At 38.8% G+C, this 21,336-nt stretch overlaps 1 protein-coding gene across 31 annotated transcripts in view; it reads left to right on the top strand.

The window, feature by feature from the left end:
- DLG2 (discs large MAGUK scaffold protein 2) overlaps positions 1–21,336 on the top strand; it is a 981,657-nt gene that overhangs the window by 635,307 nt on the left and 325,014 nt on the right. For all 31 annotated transcript variants that reach the window (XM_072326879.1, XM_072326883.1, XM_072326882.1 and 28 more), the window contains one exon: positions 17,030–17,154. In XM_072326879.1, the coding sequence (XP_072182980.1) occupies positions 17,030–17,154 (125 nt within the window). The remainder of the gene's footprint in view (positions 1–17,029; positions 17,155–21,336) is intronic.

Below are 21,336 nucleotides of genomic sequence, written 5' to 3'. Positions count from 1 at the left end.
CCTCAGTGTTTTTCTTGGAGTTAGGAGCCCAAAAGTGAACACAGTACTCAAGCTTCACTAAGATTGCAGCTTCACTAAGATTGTGTCACTCACTAGTGACTAAGAAGGTGCATTCTAGTATCAATATGAAGGTGCAGCTTCACTAAGATTGAGTACAGAGGGACAATCACCTCTCTGCTCCTGCTGCCTGCACTATTGCTGATACAAGAAAAGATGACATTGGCCTTCTTGGCCAGCTGGGAACACTGCTGGTTCATGTTGAGCCAAGTATTGACCAACACCCCCAGACCCTTTTCCTATTCACAGACTTTCAGCCAATCTGCCCCAAGCCTGCAAAGCTGCATAGGGTTGTTGTGGCCAGAGTGCAGGACCTGGTACTTGGTATTGGTGAACTTCATCCCATTGGCCTCAGCCCAGCTATCCATCCTGTCCAAACCACTCTGTAGGGCTTTCCTACCCTCAGGCAGATCAACATTTCCTCCCAACTTGGTGTCATCTGCAAAATTACTAAGGGTGCACTCAGTGTTCTCATCTAGATCATCAATACGGATATTAAACAGGACAAGCCCCAACACTGCCCCCTGGGAGCACCACTTGTGGCAAGACACCAGCTGGATTTACTCCATTCACCACCACTCTCTAGGCCTGACACTTTAGCCAGTACTTTACTCTAGTTCCTTACCCATCAATGCTTGTTGAATATTTATGGAAACTGAACCTTGGGTGTGAGCACTGTGAGGTGGTTGGTGGTGTGTTTCAGCAGTAGTGAGAGCAACGGTGGGTCACCTCCACTGGTGCAGATTTTTACAATCATGACATGCAGGATCTTATTCATTGATGATGAAAGTGCCTAGCTAATGATGGTGACTATATTGAAAATGAGTTTTATAAAAGATAAATTTCTCTTTTTGTGTGTGTGTGTGTGTGTGTGTGTTTGCCTATGTTGTTGTTTCTATGGAAATAAGTAAGAGACATTACTTTCACAACAGTGATGTGAAATGTTAATGTAACGTCAATATAAATAACAAAACTTATTTTGTTTATTTATTGTTTTTATTAAAGCAAAAAAAAAAAAAGAACAAGAAAACATAAAAATTAAGGATTGAACATTCTTCAGTCTTTCTTATTATCAACCTTCAAAAAGAGAAAATTGGCATCTATAAAGCTGGGGCTGAGAGGACTTTCTTTTTCCAAGAATCACAAGACTATTATTCTCTGTCAATGAGACATTCACAGACTTCCTTAAAATAATGTTACTTGATTTGGATACTGCTATTACCTTAGATAATTTTTATTTGATTTATTATAATCCATGATACAAATTGGAAATAGTACTTGGGAATTTAGAATTTCTTTGAATTTTCAACAAAAAATAATATCTGATATTGCATGTTGTTACACAACAATTGTATGGAACAGCAGTCTTATTCTTTTGCACTGTATTCTGTACATTTCTTTATACACATGCAATATATATTCAGAAGCCTACCAAACTTTCTTCAAGTATTGATGTATGTAAATAAAGGAATAGTAAATTGTACCTCAACTGATTTCCAGCAGGGCAGCAATATGTTTAAGCCATGTTTTACAACCAGTCACCTTGTTAAAGATTCTGCTTCACTTATTTTTGGAGGTACAGCTGTAAAACTTCTGTTTTCAATGTCAAGGAATTCATTTCTTATGTGGGGGTAAAAAATGGATTTGCAAAAATAACTCAGAGTACAGGCAGGAACTTTTGTAGGTATACATTCATACAAAATGTTTAAATATCATGTGATTTTGAAGACAAAATTCAAGAGCACATTCTTAGAGTCAGAAATATTCTTAGGCTGGTAGCAGATTCTGAGAATGCATTATATTTGTGATACTGAAATGTTATAAAGCCAGAAAATATTTCAGGTTGGAAGGGATTAACAAGACCATCTGTTCAAAGTTTCTGCTCAAAGGCACCTAATTTTGAAACTACATTGGATTGCTGCTTAGGGTCATATGAGGTCAAGTTTATTAAGAATGAGAATGGACACTAAAATGAAAAGTCATAAATAAAGAAGGCCAGGACAAAGTGGAGGAAAATGTGAGATTTAGATGTGATTTAGATGTGCATCTATGAAAATAAATAAATAAATAAATAAATAAAAATAAATGACTTGCAATCTCTGTTACTTAGAATCATAGAATGGCCTGGGTTGAAAAGGACCACAATGATCAAACAGTTTCCCACCCCCTGCTATGTGCAGGGTCATCAGCCACCAGACCAGGCTGCCCAGAGCCACTTTCAGCCTGGCCTTCAATGCCTCCAGGGATGCGGCATCCACAGCCTCCTTGGGCAACCTGTTCCAGTGCGTCACCACCCTCTGTGTGAAAAACTTCCTTCTAATATCTAACCTAAACCTCCCCTATCTCAGTTTAAAACCATTCCCCCTTGTCCTATCACTATCCACCCTTGTAAACACTGCTTCCCCCTCCTATTTATATGCTCCCTTCAAGTACTGGAAGGCCACCACGAGGTCTCCCTGGAGCCTTCTCTTCTCCAAGCTAAACAAGTCCAGTTCCCTCAACCTTTCCTCACAGGAGAGGTGCTCCAGTCCTCTGATCATCTTAGTGGCCCTCCTCTGGACCGGCTCCAAAAGCTCCACCTCCTTCCTGTACTGGGGGCCCCAGGCTTGGACACAATAGAAGCTGGCAGCCTGTGGTTTGGATGGGTGCACTCTTGGCTGGGTAAGGAGCTGGCTGGAGGGCCAGGCTCAGAGTGGTGGTGAATAGAGTTAAATCCCGCTGGTCATGAGTGGTGTTCCCCAGGGATCGGTGCTGGGGCCTGTCCTCTTCAATATCTTTATTGATGACCTGGATGAGGGAATTGAGTGCACCCTCAGTAAGTTCGCAGATGACACCAAATTGGCTAGGAGTGTCGATCTGCCTGAGGGTAGCGAGGCCCTACAGAGGGATCTGGACAGGCTGGAGAGCTGGGCTGAAGCCAATGGGATGAGGTTTAACAAGACCAAATGCCGAGTCCTGCACTTCAGCCACGACAACCCCATGCAGCGCTATAGGCTTGGGGCGGAGTGGCTGGAGGACTGTGTGGAGGAAACAGACCTGGGGGTACTGATTGATGCTCGGCTGAACATGAGCCGACAGTGTGACTGGGTGGCCAAGAAGGCCAACGGCATCCTGGCTTGCATCAAAAACAGTGTTACTAGCAGGAATAGGGAGGTAATTGTCCCCCTGTACTCGGTACTGGTGTTCAGTTTTGGGCCCCTCACTGAAAGAAAGACATTGAGGCCCTGGAACGCATTCAGAGGAGGACTACGAAGCTGGTGAGGGTTCTGGAGCACAGGCCTTATGAGGAGCGGCTGAGGGAACTGGGATTGTTCAGCCTGGAGAAGAGGAGGCTCAGGGGAGACCTTATAGCTCTCTTTAACTTCCTGAAGTGAGGTTGTAGTGAGCTAGGGGTTGGCCTCTTCTCTCATGTAGACAGTGATAGAACTAGAGGCAATGGTTTCAAGCTGCGACAGGGGAGATTCAGGCTGGACATTAGGAAGTATTACTTCTTTGGAAAGGGTAGTCAGGCACTGGAATGCATTGCCCAGGGAGGTGGTGGAGTCACCAACCATGGGAGTGTTCAAGAAATGTTTGGATGTTGTGTTGAGGGATATGATTTAGCTGGGAAGTATTGGTGATGGTTGGACTGGATGATCTTTTAGGTCTTTTCCAACCTTAATAATTCTGAGATTCTGTGAATACTGCAGATGGGGCCTCACAGCAACTAAGTAGAAGGGGACAATCACCTCCCTCTCCCTATCAGCTACCCCTTTTTTAATGCATCCCAGAACACAGTTGGCCTTCCAGACTGCAAGTGTGCACTGCTGGCTCATGTCCAGCTTCTTATCCACCAGGAGTCTCAAGTCTTTCTCCACAGGGATGCTCTCAAGGAGATATTCCCCCAGCAATCCAAACACCTAGGATTGCTCCATCCCAAGTGCAGCACCCTGCATTTGGCTTTATTGAACCTCATTAGCTTTCCACGGGCCCACTTCTCCAGACTGTCCTGATCCCTGTAGATGGCTTCTCTTTCTTCCAGTGTATTGACTGCATTGCTCAGCTCAGTGTCATCTGCAAACCTGCTGAGGGTGAACTTGATTCCATCATCTGTCATTGATGAAGATGTTGAAGTGCACCAGTCCCAAGACTGACCCCGAAGAGATACCACTTGTGACCAACCTCCATCCTGACACAGAACCATTAATCACAACACTTTGGCTGCATCCAGCCAGCCAGTTCCTAATCCATTGGACAGACTGTCCTTCAAATCATACCTCTCCAATTTAGAGAGAAGGATGCAGTGAGGGACCATGTCAGAGGCCTTGCAGAAGTCCAGGTAGATGACATCCATCACCCTTCCTCCATCCATCAGAGCTGTCACTCCATCATAGAAGGCCACCAGATTGGTCAGGCATGATCTGCCCTTGGTGAAGCCATGCTGGCTGTCTCAGATCACCTCTTTATCTTGTATGTGCCTTAACTTAGCTTCTGTGAGAATCTGCTCCATGATCTTCCCAGGCACAAAGGTGAGGTTCACTCGCTTCTAGTTCCCTCTTCCTTTCTCCCTTTCTTAAATGATCAAATGTGTGATGTGGGCACCCATCTGCTGTGAAGAGAACATGGGCTGTTCTGCAGTGCTGTTGGTCTGAGGAGGGATCCACATGTGGCATTTGTTTTGCTGCTGGCTGGTGCTGCAATCATACCTTTCTTCTGGGCAGCCTGGTCTGGTGGTTGGCAACCCAGCACATAGCAGGGGAGTTGAAAATGGATGATCATTGTGGTCTTCTTCAACCCCAGACATTCTATGATTCTATGATTAAAAATAGGAGCAATGTTTCCCTTTTTCCAGTCTCTGGGGACTTCACCAGACAGCCAGGATTTTTCAAATATGATGGAGAGGGGCTCGGCAACAACATCAGCCATCTCTCTCTGAACCCTAGGACAGATGTTTTCCAGCCACATGGACTTATACACATTCAATTGTGTTAGGAGGTCTTGGGCTTGCTCCACTGTTACAGTGGGACAGAAGCCACTCCCCACACCCTCACCTAGAGGCTTGTGGTCCTGGCAGACATGGGCAGCCTGACCACCTGTGAAGACTGAGGCAAAGCACTCAGTATTTTCTGTGTCTGAGGAAGCCAGCATCCCACTACCTTTCATCAGAGGGGGAATACTCTCCTTGGCCTGTCTCATCCTGCCTGTTTACCTGTAGAACCCCTTCTTGTTATCTTTCACATCCCTTTGCCAAGTTCATCTCCATCTGCCAGCTGCCATGCTGTTATCCCAGCAGATATCTGGGTTGTTGAAATCCCCCATAAGGACAAGAATCTGCAAGTGCAACGCCCCTGCAGCTGAAGCAAGAAAGCTTCGTCAACAGGCTCCCCCTGATCAGGTGACATGCAGCAGACCACAACCACTGAATGTGCTTCACTAGACCGATCCTTGATTTTTACCCACAAGCTCTCGATATAGGGCAACTCTGCCACCCCTCCTACCCTGTATATCCTTTCTGAAAAGCCTGTAGTCCTCAATCAGGTTATTCCAATCATGGGATTCATCCCACCATGTTTCTGTGATAGCAATTAGGTCATACTTAACCAATTGTGCTTTGGTATCTAGCTCTTCCTGTTTATTTTTCATGCTGCACACATTGGTAGAGAGACATTTCACCTTATTTATTGGCCTCATTGCCTTCTTGGAGGAGCCCTCCCTAATAGCTCCAGGACAAGTCCTTACCATCTCCCAAGGTGACAGCAATCCTACACGCTTCTCTGTCACCCAGTACACCCCTTCCTTTGTATTTCTTCTCAGTTAAATTTATAATTGAGCATCAGGAGACCAGAGAGAAAAACCTTAAATGTTACTCAAAATAAGATTTTTTGTTTGTGTGTTTGTTTTCAGAAGCTTGCTTTAATTTATATTATAAGGGAAGGTGTGTGAAGAGTAGTGTGGTGATAGTAATGTAAATGATGCAATAGCAAGATTACTCAGTCATTTGCCTTTAGGATTTGTGCTTGAACTTCAAAGCCTTAAGGGCATTTTAGTTCATTAACAGATTTGCTTTTTCTTGCAGATTTTATGCCCTGAAGTTCAAGATTTTGAATAAGGAAGAAAATTAAGAGATTTACTCATTCATTTATTTTTCCTTTGATGCTGGACTGCATAAAAGTTGGATAAAAAATACTATCCGAATCTTGTAACAGTTGTAAACATTCCAGAATTTTAGATTAGATGATTAACCATGTATGTATTTCATTTGAAGAAATCCTTGGGCTGTTATATGTTAAAATATGCTAAATCAATTAAATCAGAAGATGGGAACAACTGTATATACGCATTTCATATTGATGAATATGACAATCAAATGGAAAAGGATGATAGCTTACACAGTAGCTTAGAACTTGGGCTCATTCCAGCAACTCTAGTAAAGGTGTCTCAAATTACATTATATGCTTCACAAAGCAATGCCTTAGTAATGGAGCAATCTGTGCAGGCAAATCCATATAGGCACAAGACAGTTTTTCAACACAAAGACTTCAAGCTACGAACTGTTTAAGCAAGGAAAGTGTTGGGTTTCCACACAGGCTGGAGTTATTAAATTTTCTATATAGCAGTGAGTTATAAGAGCAGAATTAGAGTTCCTTTAGAGATGGGCTGACATTTTCTGTAGGAGTTTTCTTCATTTCCTTTTAATTGCTACCATTATGTGGTAACATTTGGTTGGTTTTCATAGATTCAGTAAAGTACTTTTTTTTTTGTTGTTCCCTTTGTTCTCATACAAACATGTCTGTCTACCCCTGTCATATACCTGTACTCATTTAAACATCTCTTAATTTCCTCAGTTTTTGCAGATAATTGCATTGTGAAAACTTGTGTGATGATCATTGCAAAGTTTTCAAAGCATTGTGGCTCTTGCATGAGTTTCGCAATTCTTTGAATTCCAGTTAGTTCTATTCTTAGTCCTTCCCTGTTTCTAGTTACTGTTGTCACTCAGCAAGTGCTTTCCTTTCCTTGATCTGATATTTTTCAGTTTTGATTGTGGAGTCCTCGGAGTTCAGAAAGCTCTCAGGGTCTGGCTGATGAGAAGTCTTGTGCTAGTCTGCAGTGACACAATAAAACAGAGAAAGATTGTTTCAAGAGAAGTGAAACTTTTCTCTCCCCATGAGCAGAGTTCTGCTCATCCACAGAAAATACAACTGAGTTTTGTGGAAAGTGTTTGGGTATTTATTTCCCCCCCCACACACACAGACTTCATCTAGTCATCAGACTGTGATTTCTGTGACATTTGTTTTCATTGTGTGTATCTAAATAAAAAAGGACATATGCTGCCTTACTCTTCTGTGTGAGACCGATTAGGCAAGGTCATGATAGTGGGAAAAAACTATCCCTACAGCTAATTCTGAAGTAGAACAAGAAGTGTATCAAAGAAAAAAAGTAGGCATGTATATTTGTCACAGCTCAGAAGTAATAAATGTACTCTTAGCAGAAATACAGAAGAGAGGTGGTGACATTCTTCATCATAGCAATGACCTTAAATAACAGTGTCTTCATAGAATTATCATAGAATGGATTGGATTGGAAGGGCCCTCAAGGACCATCATGCTCCAATCCCTCTGCAGCATGCAAGGCCACCAAGCTGAGAGTTTAGTACTAGACCAGGCTGCCCAGGGCCCCATCCAATATGGCCTTGAACACCTCCAGGGACAGGGCATCCACAACCTCTCTGGGCAGGTGTTCCAGAACCTCACCACTCTCTCTGTAAAGAACTTATTTATTTATTGGTTTCTGGGCTTTGGAGGTTTTTGTTTGCTTTGCATTTGGTAAAAGGAAAAATACATATTATGTCCCTTTAAAGGAAGGTTGGAAATGGTTAGGTCTTGAAAAAACAAACTGAAGAGAATTCATATCTATCCTGTATGCATTAACGGATGGCAGAGGATGCACTAGTTTTTTTGTTTGTTTGTTTGTTTTCCCAGGAGACTGTTGTACTTTGGTAGTGGTTTTATTCTTTGTCTAGATTTGCTGTTCTACATTGCTGTAGATTTCATGTCTATTATGGGGAAAACAAAAACAAAAACAAACAAACAAACAAACAAACAAAAACTTTGGTTCTTTTTTAAAAACTCATCCTTCTGAAAGCTGTACTTCATCCAGGCATTGCAGAGAGAACAATATCCCTCTGCAGAGAACAAGTGAGAGTAAGCACAGGGTGCAGTTGTAGTCGTGTGTGTTGTGGTTTTGTAATGAATGTGCTGACCCTGATAAGGGGCTTGAAAACAACAAATGGTTCTGTGAGGGCTGGAAATCTGTACCATATGGAGCATAATACAACTGGAGTCTCAAAAGTCTCACTCTGGGGAGTGTGCCAGCATATGTGGGAGAAGTGAGAATTTCATGAATTATGTTACTCTTGAGTAGATTTGAAAGTACAAAAAAGTTCAGCAGCATTCTGATAAATATGCAAATGTTCCTGTTCTCTGAATGAGACAGAAACATGGCTTTGATGTTTGGGCTTTTGAAACCTGAGCTCTGGGGAAAAGAGTAGAATAAAAGTACATTATTGGGTGGCACGTGCAAATACTGAAAATGTTGGTGGAATCATTTAGGGCCTCATTTTCCCATCACACTGCCCAGAGTTTTGCAGGATTAGAAGGACTGAGTTTTAGTGTGGGAGATGACCATACAATCACATACTGTATATTGGAAATAGTTTGGTAATTTGGCATGTACCACAGTCTATAAAAACAATGTGGAACATAGCAGAATACTAAAATGATGCTAGTATAAATGACAGATTGTGAGAGAAGTGCAAAGCAGAGTTCTGTCTTGTCTCAAAAACCCTAGAGCCTTGCGTAGGAGTGCTTCACGAGCTCTTTCTCTCAAAATTCATTAATAGATAGAAGTGTTTTGCATATTAGAAAATCACCTGTTCTTTCCAGTGGGATGAAACGTTAACTTGTTAAGCTGTTATTTGCATTGTGTCTTTCTGCTGTTGAACTGGGCACTGCTGACTGATGGGTGGAACGCTCCCACAACATATGCGCTGTTTCACTTATGGCTGAGTGATAGAGAAAATCCTGTATCACTGCACTGTCAGATGTATGAAGGAAAGTTGTGTTTATCAGTTGAGAAGTAGTTTGTGAAGAACAGTATTATTGAACAACACCTACAAGGGTAGTTAGCACTCCCTGTTTTCAGTAACCTAAGAGGATCATTTTCTTAGACGTGATGTATTTAGTGGAAGTTACTCCATATGACCATCTTAAGTACTGCACTAAATAAACTTGTCCTCTGACCTACAGAGAAAAAGCAAAAGTGTATCAAGGTCTGTTTCAGGGCAACATCTACTCTTGCCACATATCTATCACAACTATCACAAGTTTTCAATCATTTATCTCTTTTCAAGAGATCAGTTAAATTGACTAATACAATCAATATGATCTCTACTTGCCTCATGGTTCTTAGGTAGGTTTGGGTTTTTTTTTGGTTTGGTTTGGTTTGGTTTTTTGTGTCTGTGTGTGTTTTGTTGTTTTTTTTTTTATGTTTGTTTGTTTGTTTGTTTGTTTTTTGTTTTTTTTTTCCTATCTCTTGCCATGAGACTCTTTTCCCCAGAGTTTTCTAAGGCTGACTCATTCTCAGCTTTCACCTGCTCATGTTGTTCAGTAGTACTGAAAGAAACCTGACCTCATAAAAGAAGAGTGAAGTACTCCAATGGAAGAGCCCTAAGCAGAGCCAAATCTGGCAGCAGTCCTAGCCAGGACTCGTGTACTATTATTTTTACAACTGTTGATATTAAAAATGTACTCTATGAGGGATAAATTTTGGACACAGTAAAATTTTTCTGAGTATTCCAGCCAAATTGTTTTTTGTAGCTGTAGAAAGCAAGCACTAAGTCCCTAACTTATTTTTATAGGAAGGATTCAGAAATATGATTCCACTTCAGTAGAAACCTAGAAGCATAAAAATTAAAAATGAGTACAAAGTGAAACAAAAAACTATTAAAATGTATTAAAAAGTCAAATTTCAAATTATTAGTCTCAGATTATGTTTCATAGTGCAAGCGAGGGACATGTTTTTGCACCATCAGAAATACACTCAACAGCACCTTGTGAATTATCATTTTCTTACAGAAATTCTACTTGTTTGAAAAAGAAAAAACAAACAAACAAACAAACAAAAAACAAAACAGTGCACCCTTTTAATAAAGATAAGCCAAAATCACTGTCAGAAAAGTGTGCAGTACTTACACGGAGTGAGAAGGTGCCTTGAATGAATTTATTCAGCAATGAAAGCTGAAAAGCTTTAGGATTTTGACACATGTATGTCAAGCTCTGAAATTCAGTGAAATGCATACTAAATCTACACTGACCTACACTGACTTCAGAGGACATAGATCATGTTTGTTGTAAAGTGCTTTGAAATTATGCATGAGTGAGAAAAACAGCTCTGGTTATAATAAAGAAAGGAAAGGATTTACTGAACATGTGGATTGTTGATGCCTTTAAAATGATTAAGGATTCCTACTGACTGTTAAACACAACTTTTTGAGGTGTACCAAATAACAAAGTAGCTGAATACATATCACAGATTTGGTTATTTATTATCTAAATAGCAACTTTTTGCCTAATTACTTTCATTCACTAGTTTCGAGCCCTCTGCAGATACATATTACTGGTGTCCTTACCCTTCATTTTTCTTCTCCGAGGTATAAGACTTCCCACATAAAAACAGCAATAAGTGTAAGCTGACAAAGGCAGCAAGTGTCAACTGTTTTGATTCACCTTACATGGTCTCATGAATGGATTGTATACTTTATGCATAAACTAGGGGCTTTCACCACTCAGCTTCTGTATTTTCTTTTTTGCTGATAAGCTGTAGTTCTCAAAGCCTAATGGAAGAGTCATTATACATTTCTTTGATGCTATGTTTGGACTTAAGCTTGCTGTGAAGAGGGAAAAAATCATAAGGGCTTAACGTCCTTACTTGGCAAAGACTCCCATTTACATCAGTGGAAAGCTTTGCAGGTTTGACTTTTGTCAAGACTTTAATTTACATATTGTTGTTTATTATTTTATATTTATTTGCTATTTACATAATTCAGGGCATTACAGATTTATTAATACTGTCTTATATTCCTTAATCCCCTTTGTACTCAGCACTGGTGAGGCCTCACATTAAGTTCAGTATTTAGTTTCAGGCATCTCACTACAAGAAAGATACTGAGGCTCTAGAGTTTGTCCAGAGAAGGACAGCAAACCTCTGAAAGGTTTGGAGCATGAGTCTTACAGGGAGTGGCTGAAGGAACTGGGATTGTTCAGTTTGCAGAATGAGAAGCTCAGGGGGCACCTTTTTTCTCTCCACCAGTACCTGAAAGTAGGTTGTGGTGAGGTGGGGAGTTTGCCTCTTCTCCCAGTAGGATGAGCGGGAATGGCCTTAAATTGTGTCAGGGGAGGTCCAGGTTGGATATCAGAAAAAATTTCCTCTCAGAAAGTGTTATAATGCATGAGAACAGGCTCCCCACGGGGATGGTGGAGTCACTGTCCCTGTAGATGTTCAAAAACCATGGATATGTGGCACTGAGGGACATGGGTTAGTAGGCATGTTGGGGATGGGTTGATGGTTCGACTGAATGATCTCAGAGGTCTTTTCCCAGCTTAATAATTCTCTGATTCTATCATTGGCTAAGCAAATGACTCCCTTACACTTGTAAGTAAAAATAAAAACAATAATAACAATAATACCAACACAATAATCATTTCAGGAATAGAGGCTGTGGGAGTATCTTATAATATGAAACAGCTCTCAGCCTCTGGAAACGATTCTAAGTAATGCAGTACCTTGCTCTATATTAAACTCAATGAAACAGGCTTCTTGTTATGTTGTCATTATAGGATGAGGTTGCAGCAATAGTTAAGGAATTACTGTGTACCTCGAGTCTGCTATTTTTCTAACTTAAATGTCAAAGTGCTTCAAAATCATGTCACTTAAAAACAGTACCAGAAATTCTTTCAGGAGCAATGAAGTAATTAAATCATTCAAAAAGAGTCTCCTAAGATAATGACAAAAATCGTGTTCTGCTGTCATATTACTGATTATACTGAAAAGGTCCAAAAATGAAAAAATCCATGAAACGACTGGATGTTGTGTTGAGGGACATGGTTTAGTGGGAGCTATTGGTAATAAGTGAACGGTTGGACTGGATGATCTTTTAGGTCTTTTCCAAACTTGGTGATTCTATGATTCTATGAAAACAAACAAACTAACAAACAAAACTATACAATTGTGGTATGCCTGTTGAGTGTTGCACAACACAAAATACTTGACCTTTATGCGGGAAACAACTCTGTTTTTGTACACTTCTGATTTAATTTCTGTGTAAAGATTGAATAGTTTTATATATTTTGTGATCAAACTCTGCTGTAAGGTTAAAGATGGGAAAAAGAAAAAAAAAAAAAAAGAGAGAGAGACGGAAGAAGGAGGAGTTCATGTGCAGAAAGCTGTCATCCATGAAGAGCCGTAATACCATGGGAAAAAAAAAAAAAAAACTTCATACATTCTCAGTGTTGACTGAAGCCTGTTTGAACTCTAAGTCAATGTGGAGCACATTTAAGGATTACTCTGTGACTAAATTGAAATGCTGCAAACTATAAAGATGCAGCCTGCTATATGGCTGCTCACAGTGGTGTATCTAAGGAGAGGAGCTCAAGATGAAGGCTAAGTAAGAAGAAAGATTGGTCTAATGGCTATCCAAAACCACTGCCTGCTGGGAATTCTCATTTTATTTTTGTGATCTTTATGCTGGCAGTTTAACAAGTCTTGGGGGAAGAGATTCAAACTGGCCAGAACATGCAAGTTTTGTTGTTTTTTTTTTCCCCTGGTGTGTGAATCATCCATCATCTCATTCTGACCCTAAGTGTCTCTTTTCAGTGTTGGCAGGAGGTACAGCATAAGTCTGAAGTGATGCTGTACCTATGTTAGAGGTGGTCTGCCCCTCCAGGATCAGGAGAATAGTGGCCAGGCTTTTTCTTTCTCAGGCTGAGCTATAAACAGCTCGAGTGATCCTTGTGGAGGAGGAAAGCCCAGAATGAGAAAGGCATAAATAAGGCAGGCTTGTGCAGGAAACCTTAAGAAGAATTGATTTTCCCTTCAGATGAGAATAAGAAAGAGGCCTCTGGGACTGGGCTGAGAGAGACTATTTTGATTGGGTTGTTTTATCAATGTTTCTGTGTTTAAGAAGGAAAGCTGAACTGAGTGAAAAGCCAAGATTCTAAGGCAGTGTTATTGATTTGAGCCAAACTTGGCATGTTGGACTTCGTCCTACCTTTTGCAAGGCTGTGGAAGCTGGTGAGTGTCATGACAGTGAGAAACTGAACTGAAAATTATATTTAAAAAAAAACAACAAACAAACAGACATACATCTATTGTGAAGTAATTTTTGCAAGCCTTCCCATTCTAGTCACAAGCTAGAACAGTAATCAAAAATTTAACAAAGGGATGGGAATATTTACGTCAGGAGAGAATTCACCTGTAACATAAATTGAACATAAAGTGATTTCGATCTGGAAAAACAGGTATATGAATAATGAAGTATGAGCAATGTCACTGAAGTTAGTATATCTGCTTGAGACTTAGATTTTTTTGGCCTGTACATATGTCATAGTATTTGGGAGTAAAACTCTTCCATCAAAGAGTTGCAACAAAAGCAGGCAAGCTTTGGTTAAATGTGAATCTAAGTTAAGGAATACCAGTGGAGTAGCACATATGAGGAAGACTTCCATTGATTTATACCTCTTTCTTCTGTATCATATGTTGTTAGTTATTATTAAACCATTCATGTGCATCATCACTGAGCCTTTGAGTTCACTGTTAACTTGCTTTGTAAGCATTCAAGAAAAGTAATGCTTGGAACAGAAGTAGGACACTGAATTAACATGACAGATATTTATGGGGAACCACTCCCAACCATGAGAGCCAGCGTGAGAGAAAGCGTGAACGTATCACTGTGGAAAATGCTGTGGTTAAGTGATGGTTCAGCTGTTTGGGGCTGAATGACTGCAGTTATTTTCAAAGGTAAGCACAAAATGTCTGGGAGATGGAGATACATGAATAAAAGGCTTGGAAATTGTGAAGATAAAGAAAAAAGAAAAAAAAATCTAGGATGGGGACAGGGCTGATGCAAAAAGTAAGGGATAGGAGCTAAGTCTTGCAGAAAGACTCAGGAACTGTCATGCTAGTGCTAGTAGACTTAATTGATACTTGGAGTTACAGCTCATTAACTCAATGAGTTTCTAATATAATAGCCATATGCTGATGAGGCTGTTCACTAAGAAGACAGAGTAATGAGGGGAAGGAAGGGACCTGAATATCAGTACTCAGAACTACAGTATGATAGATTTTAACCATTATGTTCATATTACAATATTTTTCAACCCAAGGCACCTAAAAGTGCAGTTAAGTAGGAGTGATGGCAACCACTGTAGGAACCAATGTTCCTACCCTTGTTGACCATGAACTAAAGTGCAAAGAAAGAAGATTTTGTCTATGAAGCCAGTGCAGACCCTTAAGACCTATAATGGAAGAACCCAAAGTGTAAATGCTCTTAATTTTAGCAATTCACATTCTGGTGCAGAAAAGCCTTGCAGGGATATACCTAGCTGCTGAGCTAACTACTGTGTGAGAGCCTGTATATCCTGTTGATCAAGTCAAGAACTGCAGCCTGAATAATTACTTGAAATTTTCTGGATACATAATGCCAGTGAGAATTTCTGCCCTTCTCTTTTAAAAAGTTATTCCTAACAGGCAGAATGAGAATAGTTTTGTAATATAGCAGATGTACATTTGTGGATGAATGTCAAGGGCTACCATTGATTCTCCTGAGAAGTCTATAGCAGTTTTACCAAATCCCTGCTTTTAATAAACCTTCTAGAAATTTGTCCTTGATTATAATTTTTTTTAGCCTTTTTTTTTTTTTTTTTTTTTTTTTAAGGTATTTATTCCAGGGTTCCTGAAGTGAGTATATGTATACACTTTTTCATTCTTATATGTTGGAAGATTACCCCCATTAATAAGATGGAAAATAGAAGAGCTTACAGGAAAATATTCTTATCATATTTTTAGAGTGCAAAGTGGTGTTGAGTGCACTGTATAATTAGATATGTTTTAAAATACTGGGAAAATAACCTGAGTCTGAGATGATCCTAATGATGAAAGTGATATTAAATTAAAGATTTGTAATGCTGGCCTGGAGATGTTTATTAACCCTACAGAAAATATGTGCATAACGTTATGTATTCATATATAGGTATTATATAGATACACAGTGTTCTGTTTTTCACATAGCTATCTGAGCAACATTAAGATATGTGTAGTTCTGAATCCTTCTTCTTGCATTGTAAATTAGTTTTGTTCTGAAAATTTATTCACAGTTATAAGCTGATAACAGATTGCATGGATGTCTCTCGAGTATAAGAACTGCATTGCTTGTGAACACAGAATACTGATAACAAAATTGTGACTTTGATACAGTTGTGTACAGGAAATATGTGAAGTTTTGCACACAGGCCTGACCTACTAATTGAAGTAGAGTTTCAGAAGACAGAAATAAGAGTTGTTGCTACTTTTCCTTAGTTTTCTTGCCTCTTACAAGAGAGGTGCTACTTTTATTAGCTATTGTTCTCATTAGGACTGAACCAGATACTTGTCCCAGTAACAGCAGTGAAGAAAAATATCTTCAAGTATCTGAGATGCTGAATGAAATAACGGGGAAAAAACAATAACAATAGCAGCAAATTTTTACTGTCCTGGACATATTTCATCTACTGCAGTGAAAATTAGGCAATATCAGTACTATTGTAACACTATGATAAGCTACATACATAATTGTAAGAATGCCTTCAGATGATGGAGACTACAATGATGCAATATTGCATTGAATTTATTATTGTATCACAAAAGAAAGTATCTGATCAATCTTAATTTACATTGAAAAATGTAGTAATTAATATATATTACCAAAAATGGGTTAGAATTGCTGGTTACAATTATGTGATAAACAGTGACTGCATTCGTAAGTGTACGTATATGAATTCATGGCTATTTATGACTCATTATACTGTCATAAATAGTGGTAGCAGTATGTAGAACTATTGAGTAGACCTTTTTTTTTTCCAAGTTGTGCCAGGGGAGATTCAGGCTGGACATTAGGAAATATTACTGCTCGGAAAGAGTGGTCAGGCATTGGAATGCACTGCCCAGGGAGGTGGTGGAGTTGCCGACCATAGGGGTGTTCAAGAAACGTTTGGATGTTGTGTTGAGGGATATGATTTAGCTGGGAAGTATTGGTAATGGCTGGACTAGATGATCTTCTAGGTCTTTTCCAACCTTGATAATTCTGTGATTCTGTGATCCTGTAAAATGAATATTTCAAAAATTTCGTTGTAGTAAATCAATGGAATGAAACACTGTTTCATTTTGTTTTGGTTAATCTTGTTTGGTTTTGTGGTTTTTTGTGTTTGTTTGTTTTTTTTTTTTAATGCATGTGAATCTGAACAATGATCTATTTTCTACAATAAATAAATAAATAATAAATAAAAGCTAAAAATTACTCACTGCTTCTGTTTATAAACGTAGGGCTTTTAAAAAGTCTTTTTAGAGCTCTAAAATGTTTTTAGCTTCCAGCTTTCACTGACTTGGATAAATTCATATTGGAGTTCAGAGGCTAATTTAGGTGACTGTTTGAAAACAAATTTAGGTCAAATCCTGTTTCTGTAGGAGCATCCATTATCTCTGCCATTAACTCTGGGAGTTCTTTATTTTTGCAGCCTCTGTTCTTTAACTGACAATTTTTTCTGGCTGAGTCATCCACCTGAAAGTATGATGATGCCAAATAAAATGCTTTCTTTAAATGAAACAGAACACTTAGTTAATCACACAAATAAGTTCTGTAGAAATCTAGTACATTTGGTGATGTACTTTCTTTACTTTTTTTCAGGGGAATTCTGGCCTGGGGTTCAGTATTGCTGGAGGAACAGATAACCCACACATTGGGGATGATCCTGGGATATTCATTACTAAGATTATACCAGGAGGAGCTGCAGCAGAGGATGGAAGACTCAGGTAAAAGTTGACTTCCTACAGATATTTAGAAACAAAATACAGCACTGTTATAGATTGTCCTCTAGGAGTCAAGTCTGAACTGTCTTTCATGGAGCCAGAGGGACTAAATGACATGACAAATTTCCTTTCTGCAAAGATAGAAAACTGTTTTATGTAGTGTAAACTGACTGAATAAGTTTTGCTAAAACCTGTATAAAGGGATGTTTGTTGGTTCCGCCTCCAGCTTTGTACCAATCATTTCAGTTGGTACAAGGGATGCAAAGGAAGAGGAAAAAGACATTAGCAGCAAGAAAGTCTTGATCATTACTTGTTCTAGACTGAAAAACCATGTACTGTTATATATTAAGACAATCAACTGTTCCCAAACTACCAAGACATTCCTAAATAGCCATAGCTATTTGTAGAGTCATTTGCTCCCCATAGGTTGACTGCACTGGTGAGGTACGCTTAATCAGCATTTCCAAAATATTATTTTAATTTTTATTTTATTCATCTGTGCAAATGTAAGAGACATGGCTATGACTATGTTCCTTCTTTTGAGTCACCTACAGAAGGTGAGCATTCTTGGGGGTCACTTGGAATTTGTGGCTCTCAAATGTATTGTAGCACTTCTCTTAAAACAAGAGGTATCACAGGAACTGACATTCATCTGTCAGTTGTGAAGCCTGCTGATACTCCGAAAAGACAATGTAACTGGAAAGATTTGGGATACAATTCTGAAGCTTTTATCATCTCAGCAGTGCAACCTAAGCTGTGGGAGCCTTTGCCAAAAACAGATGGCTGAAAATTCATGAAATATAACCAGATGGTAACAATAACATTTTTGCCAAAGCCTTGTCCTTTAATTCAAAGATAAAAGTATGGGGCATTGGTCAGTTTTAGAGCAAGTTGTGAATATTTCTTTTTGGAAAATAACGTTACTTTTACTACTATAATGATGAGGAGGCAGGGTGTTTCATAGAGCCTTAAGAGTCTATCATCTAAATAAAACTGTAGAGGAAAGAAGAAGGAATAATTTCATTTAATTTTGTGAATAAAGTGCAGCAATCTACCTCCAAGCTGGTAACCTTGGAATTCCCTAACAGTAAGTGAACACAAACCTAGGCATTTCTATGTCATCATTCTTTTTTTCCTTAAGTGAATGTCTAAAACAGAACATAAGAATCAAATCTTAAAAAGGCTGTCAGCTAGGTCAGCTGTAGTGATCCATCATCAGTGGGCCAGATGAGGTTCATGCAAAGCAACATCAGGAAACAGTAGTGTTTGGAAATCAAATTTGAAATGTGCTAAACCTTACTACAAATAAGAAAGAATATTTTGTAGGGAAAAAAAATATATATATCTTTTAATACATATTTTAATTACTTTTGAAAGCATTTCTGGTTTAAGCTATTACAAGGACGTGCATCACTGCATTTATTTTTCTTGCTATCCTTATATCAAATCAAGTATATTGTAATTCATTGCTATGCTAATTAACTACTGTAAATTTAACTCATTATTTGGTAATTGCTGTGTTGTAAAAGTCTTAAGAAGACCTTCTAAGTTCACAAAAAAATGATTTTATTTCTTGTCTGAGTTTACCCTGAGATCTTATAAAATTTTATAGTACGCGGGAATTTGCATTATCTTATCTTTCCCACTCTTACAGTCAAATGCAAGCTACCCAGTTACACCGTTACAGAATTCTGCTCTTTCAGAATTTCATATAATGAAAGGTCAGAAGTCATTCAAAGACCACATTGTGACTTCAAGAAAATTTTCTATATGGAATGCAAGAGAGCTACTTCCATAGTGGCCATGATCAGGATGGTTGATGGTTGGAACAGATGATGTCTGAGGTCTTTCCAGTCTTAATGATTCTATGATTCTATTATACAACAAACTTAAAAGGTTTTTGATGGTGAGATTTTATTTTACAGGATTTTCCTAGAAGTTTCCTCCATTCCTTGTTTTATCTGTAAAGAGTGTTTCACTTTGCTACGATTCTAGGAAGGAAAAAATCCTGTTGTGTTTTAATACCTGATATTGTATGTATCAGTGACCTTTGCCAATAAGCCTAGATATCCTGGGGCAGTCTTCACTGATGTACATGACAATTAACTGTACACCTCAGCAAAGGCCACTCAATAGGATCATCAGCTCAGTGACGTACAATATATGCACCAGGAAAAGTGATAAGCCATGTTTCCAGCAGTATCTATAGCAATTCTGTAGTCCTAGGAATCTTACTTGTTATTCAAAAATCTGATTATTACTGAGTATGTGACTGTATACCAAAGAGTTTATTTACAAGAATGTGAGCTGGATTTTGACAGCTTGGAATTTAAATGGTTAATGTACCAAGGTTTATTTTGGTATCTGATCTTGTGCTACACTCAGTAGGAAAGAGGGTTGATGTGAAAAGTGAGTCAAAAGTAAGAAAGTGGTTGTGCCTGAAGGCACACTGCCCTGCTAAGCTGCCTGAACCTGTAGCTACTTTAATCATTCTTCTAGGAAACTGGTTTCAAGTCTCTTCCCACTTGTGAACCTATCAACCTTATTTTCTTGGGAGTAAGGTGAACTTATTTAACCACACTGAGTAAACTGTATCTACTGCCAGTTACATTTGGCAGGCTAATCAGAATCAGCACATGTACCCCAGCCATCAGAATTTCATAGCTTAAAAACTGTTAAAGGTGTGCAGCGTTTGTCTTTCCTTTGCAAATGTGCCTTTCCTGATGTTACTCTTCTGGTTGTCAGCAACTTTAGGGTTATGTAGCAGCCACATTTGTAAGGCATGCTGCCTGGTTCTACCAGCATCATAACAGTCAGCCCCAGTGGGGTTTTTCCCCTGCTCTCAAAGTGATCTGGTGTTGGAAAAGGAACATAAGACGTGCTAATCGGAGGAGACAAGAGTCTAAATAACTTGCCCTCAGTTTTCTAGTAAATCAGGCAGAAAGCTTGGAATAGTATAGTGATTCTTTCTCTCCTATTTCTGTGTCTTATGGCCTATAGTTTAATGCCTACCAGCAAAGGGTTTGAACAAATAATATTTGTATTCTCCTCAGTTATCAACTAACCCACTGTGACATATCAAAGGTTTATAAATTTACCTAGACCTATGTAGTAAGAGAGGAACTCTGAAGATAAGAAGATTTCTCATGAATATCGTGTTCATAAAAATAACACTGAGAAAAATGAATTTAAAGACAAAGATTGCATTCTGATCAGACTGTTTTTACCTTTGTATTATTTCAGTGTCTCATGAAAAAGAACCAGGGAGGAAACACTACAAACTCACACTGCTCATTCAGAGCTTGAAAATTAGAATTAAGAAGCACACTGGTATAGTTATTATATGCAGTTTGCCTGAGAAACTGAAAGGAAAGAAGAAATGGCTCTAATCTGGCTCAGGGAAACTGGCTGTATTTCACCATCATTATATCAAAACAGAAGTGTGTCTGCTCTGTGATTCACTGCCTAAATTCCCGTTTGTTAACTTTTGATCTTGTATTAAGCTTATCAGTACCTGGCCTGTGTGCCTTGAAAAGGCATAAAGCTTGTTCAGGATGTTATTATAATTACTGTACTGCCACAAAACTCTGATTCATATCAGTACTGTTTACAGGCCTCTGACAATGCTATTAGTTCAGTATGTAATTTAGTAGTAAGTTAATAAAGAGACATTTACCCCATTAGGTAAAACATGCTTGCTTTCCAGCCATAAATTACATTACAAATTATTGACTGCTCATTCTGTCCTGGTTTGTGTTAGGAAGTTTGATCTTATTAACGGTGTTTGTCTGTGTATCTGTGCACATTGCTTCTTGAGGTACTGCGGTATAAAGTAGGTAGAATTATCACAGGAGACCTGCATGAAGAAAAGGCAGGTCACAAAAGAACTGAATTTTTATGTTTTTTGTTTTCTTTTGTTTTGTTTTAATTGATCATTGGATACCATGACCCACATTTTAAACTATCAGCCTACACTTCTATTCATCAATGTAATATGTTGTCATTAAATTCTCTTTTCAGCTGCTTTCACTGCTTTACATTGCTTTTGCTGAATCTTTTTTCTTCTTTTTCCCTACATGAGTTTGGCATTCTTTATCCAGTTCTGCAGACCCCCAATATGTCTGTGATTTTGATTGTACTTCTGCTTTTTCTACTTTGAAAATAATTTGTTAGCCTGCAAAAAGG

This window comes from Excalfactoria chinensis, chromosome 1, assembly GCF_039878825.1.
Source record: "Excalfactoria chinensis isolate bCotChi1 chromosome 1, bCotChi1.hap2, whole genome shotgun sequence".
NCBI lineage: Eukaryota > Metazoa > Chordata > Aves > Galliformes > Phasianidae > Excalfactoria > Excalfactoria chinensis.
The sequence above is the reverse complement of the archived record's forward strand: the minus strand, read 5'-3'. Positions and strand labels throughout refer to the sequence as shown.